The sequence below is a fragment of the Etheostoma spectabile genome, chromosome 4 (assembly GCF_008692095.1).
Source record: "Etheostoma spectabile isolate EspeVRDwgs_2016 chromosome 4, UIUC_Espe_1.0, whole genome shotgun sequence".
Classification (NCBI taxonomy): domain Eukaryota; kingdom Metazoa; phylum Chordata; class Actinopteri; order Perciformes; family Percidae; genus Etheostoma; species Etheostoma spectabile.
In genome coordinates this window covers 12459909-12465384 of record NC_045736.1, presented here as the reverse complement: position 1 = coordinate 12465384, position 5476 = coordinate 12459909, and the positions used below count along the sequence as shown (strand labels likewise).

Below are 5476 nucleotides of genomic sequence, written 5' to 3'. Positions count from 1 at the left end.
AGTAGTAGTAGTAGTATTATTATTATTATTTATTCAACATACTATCCTGTGATTTTTTTTTGACAAACTATATTCTAACTTTTTTGTCACTTTTTTCAACAGACTATACCATGACTTTTTTCAAGCAATTACAATATGACTTCTTTAGCACTTTTTTGACATCCCATACTATGACTATTAATGCTATAGTAAGACTTTTTTTACTTTTTGTCATTGTGACCTTTTTCAACATATTATACACTGACATTTTTATGACTTTCTTCAACACACTCTACTATGACTTTTATAAATTTTGAACATGATCTTTGACATGGTAAACTATGACGTTTTCATCACTTTTTTGACGTACCCTACTATTACTATTATTGACATGTCATAGTGTCACTTATTATCACTTCTTTTTTAAACATACTACAATATGACTTTTTTCGACATACTATACTATGACTTTTTCAACCTACTATATCATGACTATAAATTACATACTATAGTATGGCTTTTTTAGCACTTTTTTTCAACATACTATGACCAGTAATGACATTTGTTGTAACAGTAGCTCAGGCTGTGGGGAATTGCGTTGGGAACTGGAGGATTTCTTGTTCAAGTGCAATGACTTTTTTTGACATACTATACTATGACTTTCTTCAACACACTCTAACTTTTATAAATTTTGTATTCTATGACTTTTTTATGACTTTCTTCGACATGGTATACTATGACATTTTCATCACTTTTTTGACATACCATACTATGACTATTATTGACATATGACTTTATGAATATGACTTTTTTCAACGTATTATACTAGGACTTTTTACAATTTCTTTCGACATACTAGCCTATGACTTTTTCAACCTACTATATTATCTATTATGACCTATTTTAGACACATACCATGACATTTTTATGACTTTTTTCGAAATATTACACTGACTTCTTTTTCAACATACTATACTACGACTTTTTATGTAATTTTTCAACATACAGTGTGATGACTTGTTTTATAGCTCAGTCTGTTAGAAGATTAGTTGGGGATGCTTAGGTTGTTGGTTTGATTGATTTTCATGACAGTCTATTTACGACATACTATACTATGACATTTTTTCGACATACTATACTATGACTTTTTAATGAATTTTTTCAGCATATTATACTGTGACTTTTTTCAACAAACTATACTAAGACTTTTTTATTTTTATTTACTTGTTTATGACTTTTTATGTCTCTTTTTGCTATAGACCACTAAGACTTGAGTTTTAGTTTAGTCTGTTAGAAGACTGGTTTGGGAGGCCAGGGTTGGGAGTTTGATTCCCATTAAGAGCTAATTGTTTTCTAAGTAAGATATCCAAAGGACAGTCACACTCTACTATGACCTTTTTTGACACATACCATGACATCTTTATGACTTTTTGTCAACATACTATACTATGACTTTATATGTCTTTTTTTAACACACTATACTATGACTTTTTTTTTAAATGTTTCTTTTCAAGATATGTTACGGTAACTTTTTTTCAACATGCTATACTATACTATGACTTTTTTCGACTATGACATTTTTTAGAGATACAATACTATGACTTTTTATGTCTCTTTTTGCCATACAATACATTGCCTTGTTTTATAGCTTAACGCTATTTCTCAATGCTAAGCTTATTCAATTATTTGATAATTGTGAGCCAACAAATAAATGAAGGTCACAAATAATAGAATAACAACAGATCAACCTAATAGAGCAACATGTTCTCATGAACGGGTCTTATCTGAATCATTCCATTTGGAAGATATCACATGCTGCACAGATTTGAGCAAATCCTTATCAATAATAAAAATGACAGTCAGAGAGTGACACTTTCCTTGGTGGGAAACTGCCTATTATTATTAAGTCAAATGAAAAGATTATTGATTATGGCTGATGTAAAGAAAATTTAACAAGTAAAAGTACATTTGCATAAAGCAATTAAAACAGTATAACATAAACACAAAAGTGAAGAAATAGACAGAATGCCATCAGCATGTTATGTTTAGCTGAATAAAAACCCCTTCCTATAGTATAAACTGTACAGGCAAAAAGAACAATGGATTAAAAGATGGACATTTAGGATGTAGTGTACATTGTGACATAACACCATCCTAATTAGGTATTTAAATGGCAGCTTGTGACAGACGTTTCTTTATCTGCTTCTGGTGTACAGAATTCCCATGTGGTATATTTATTTTACAACACATACAGCATACAAGGCATACAAAACATAAGAAAGAAATTCAGTTCATACAGAAACACATTATTTTAATTTCCTTCAGAACTCAACAAGTACATTCTCTCAGATCTAAAGCAAATCAATATCATAAGACATAATAAGATTGTGGTTAGAAATACAGAACACAGTGATAAATACATTTTACATAAATCACAACTACAGATTGTTTGCATTATAGATGACAGTTTTTATTATAAAAATATTTATATATACTTCATGACATGTTCTATTTGGACGAGTGCAAACTGGCTTACATCATAATAACTTGCTCTTTTTAAATTCATACAGAGAACATAATTCTATTCTATCAATATACTTTAAAGTTCAGTAAGGCATTGTAGTATTTACAATGAGGATTAGTTGCCAATTTGTTTTGGCTGATTGATTGCTTTTGTCACACATGCAAAAGTGTTTATGATGCTAATGATAAGGCTTCTAGTTCAAGGCCTCAGCATGCAGACTAAAGTTAAACAGAGGTTGAGATAGACATGGCCAAAAAAAATGAACTCATCATCCAACCATAATTTCTTAGAATGTGGTAAAAGAAAAAAATCATGACTGAACCCAGAACCTTTTCCCACATTGTGCCATGAAGAAAGAGGCCTTCATCTTCACTCAGAAGCGGACACAGCCACTTGTTTCTTCGGGGCTGTCGAAGTCGCTGCCTTCGCACAGGGACTCCTTCAAGAAAAAGAAGATCATGTCAATTACACAAATTAATGAATTACAGCAGCAAATCCTATTCAAGCTAACAGCTTCCCAGGGGGACCAGTAGTCTTAAAAATCAATAAAATATATATGTTTCCTCTTACCTGTAGTGCTATTCATCAATCTAGATTGTTTTGGTGTGAGTTGCCCAGTGTCGGAGATATCGAGATATTGAGATGTCCGCCTTCTCTCCAATATAATGGAACCAGATGCTAGATTGCTTTTGGCTTGTGGTGTTCAAAGGAACAAAAAAAATTACTATAACTTATCCACAAATCATGACCCGGTTACTCAAGATAATCCACACACCTGGTGAACAGTTTCATGTAGGAACTATTTTTTCTTTTAACCAAACTGCACCCTAGAAGGCAAACATCTCTGAGGACGATATCTCCAACCCTGGGAAACTCACACCAAAACAATCTAGATATAAATAATAAAGAGCATTACATTAACTATCATTGACTACTATCACCAAAGAGTTTTACTGTAGTTGATTAAATTGTTGCAGCCATTTATTAAACTACCAAAGAATTTGTGTCTGATAGAGCACTCTTGATAAGGCTGCTTAGATGTACCCAAACCGACGGCAGCTTTTATTCTAATTAATGTGCAAAGGTGATGGGAGGTTAGAGAAACCCAAAGACTGACAACCATGGAAATACACCACTGTGACAACATATTGACATGGGTTACAATGATATGAGTTGAATTGTAGGAAAGAAAAATGAAGGGCTAAATCTCCAAAATACTCACAGAAAACTGCTTCCTATCCAAGGCTGTAAGACGGGTTTAGAAGAAAGACAGAGATAGATAGAAATGTAGAGAGGGGCTGAAGCACTGTACCCACAAGGCAAGGCCAACAATACACAATACGAATATGCATTTTTAAAAATTATTTGTTTTGAAAGTTTGAAATGTGCCATATGTGTGTTATCTCTAATTGTTTTCAAATGGGATTACATTTTTTATAAAAAGTGCAATCCTCACTGTAGATTTATGAAGGTTATGTTCAGATAATAATGTAACCTTGTAACAAAATACAGTACAAGAGGTCTTGTGCAATGTTTGTGTCTTTTGTATTCCATATAGGCTAAATCAAAAACGAAGACATGCTGTGCTGCATAGGCAAGCCAGAAAGAGCCCAGTGGTGAAGCAGAGGTCATGCAAACTTTTGGAAACAGACAGGTGATACATAAAAAGAAGAGAGCAACCCATTTCAGACCAAAAACATGCCCTGAGAGAGAGAGATAGATATAGAGATGGATTCCATGAACGTAATTTTCAACACAGACACTAAATCATCAAGAGGATCCAACACTGAGGAAAGGGAATGCCAGACACAGGGTTACAACTGTGGTGGGACATGACTGATTACAGCTGACGGTGACTGATTTAGAGGGGGAGCCTGTAACTCTGGCACTAACTTGGCTTTGCCGTCCCTCTGGCATCAGAGCTGATGGGGTGGGGGCGAGCGGTAGCCAGGGCTGGTTGCCTGCACTGTAGAGCCTGGGACGCTTGAACTGGTCGTGACTGGACAAGGGAGTGTAACTATTCCGCCGATGTATGAGAGCAGAGTTCCTCTGGATTTTATCCTGGCAGGAGATGACATACCGCAAGTGTTAAGGAAAAAAGATAAGGGAACATACAAAAACTGAGGACGGACATCTGACAAGCCACAGCAAAGCAAACTAGCCTTCCTCTCCACATGGATCCACAGAAGCCGTTTTAAGTGACAGACGCTGTTTCAATCACGTTTTTCCACCACACAACACAAAACATTATTAAACTGTAATAGTAAAGGGACTTAAAATTAAAATGCAGCAGTCTTTCATAAAGTATACATACTATTAATATCAGTATGCACACCAGAGCAATAGTATTGATTAGATCAGCCAAGCAAGGTAGCACAATCAGCCATTGCCTCTATCACAGTAAAATAACACCAAATTAACAACTGACTTTATATTCATTATTTGCCAAAATGACAATACAGGCATAAAGAGAAGGGAGTCAAGGTAGCCAAGCTTCACACGGGATGAAGCGCACTGAACTAGCAGGCACAACAAACAGCGATCCTATTAGATGTTGAGATCTGCTAATTATTTGCATTTATGATCACATTTGAAGCTTTAATTCAACAATGCTGAATGCACATTTATGCAACAATGCGTTTCAGTTCAATTCAGAACGACTTACAAGGGGTCTGTCTCGATGTGTGTTTACTGACTCCACATTGAGATAAAACATTTCCACTTTACAGCCTAGAAGATAAAGGACAGAATACATTTAAATAATGCATGCATATTATGAGAGAAATGCTATGGTGCAACACGGAGCTAAGGTAAAGACCTACCATATGCAACAGGGGTTAGCTTGAGTATTGTGTGCAGCGGACATTTCATGTATGGTAGATCTTCTATGGGAAGAAGAGAGTCTATGAAATGTTATCATCTGCTGCTGTGATGTAGTATGTGTATTTTGTGTGTGTGTGTGTGTGTGTGTGT

The 5476-nt window shown here is 34.8% G+C and overlaps 1 protein-coding gene across 5 annotated transcripts in view; it reads right to left on the bottom strand.

Moving 5' to 3' along the window:
- Positions 1-1950: 1950 nt before the first annotated feature.
- The window catches only part of pfkfb2b (6-phosphofructo-2-kinase/fructose-2,6-biphosphatase 2b), a 12955-nt gene continuing 9429 nt past the window's right edge, over positions 1951-5476 (bottom strand). For 2 of the 5 annotated variants that reach the window (XM_032514047.1, XM_032514050.1), the window contains 3 exons: positions 5326-5388; positions 5169-5233; positions 3726-4564 (listed from right to left, as the gene is read on the bottom strand). In XM_032514047.1, the coding sequence (XP_032369938.1) occupies positions 4274-4564; positions 5169-5233; positions 5326-5388 (419 nt within the window). In that variant the 3' untranslated portion in view covers positions 3726-4273. Of the gene's footprint in view, positions 2943-3725; positions 4565-5168; positions 5234-5325; positions 5389-5476 lie in introns of those variants that run through there. The other 3 variants (XM_032514048.1, XM_032514051.1, XM_032514052.1) reach the window with 3 other exon arrangements.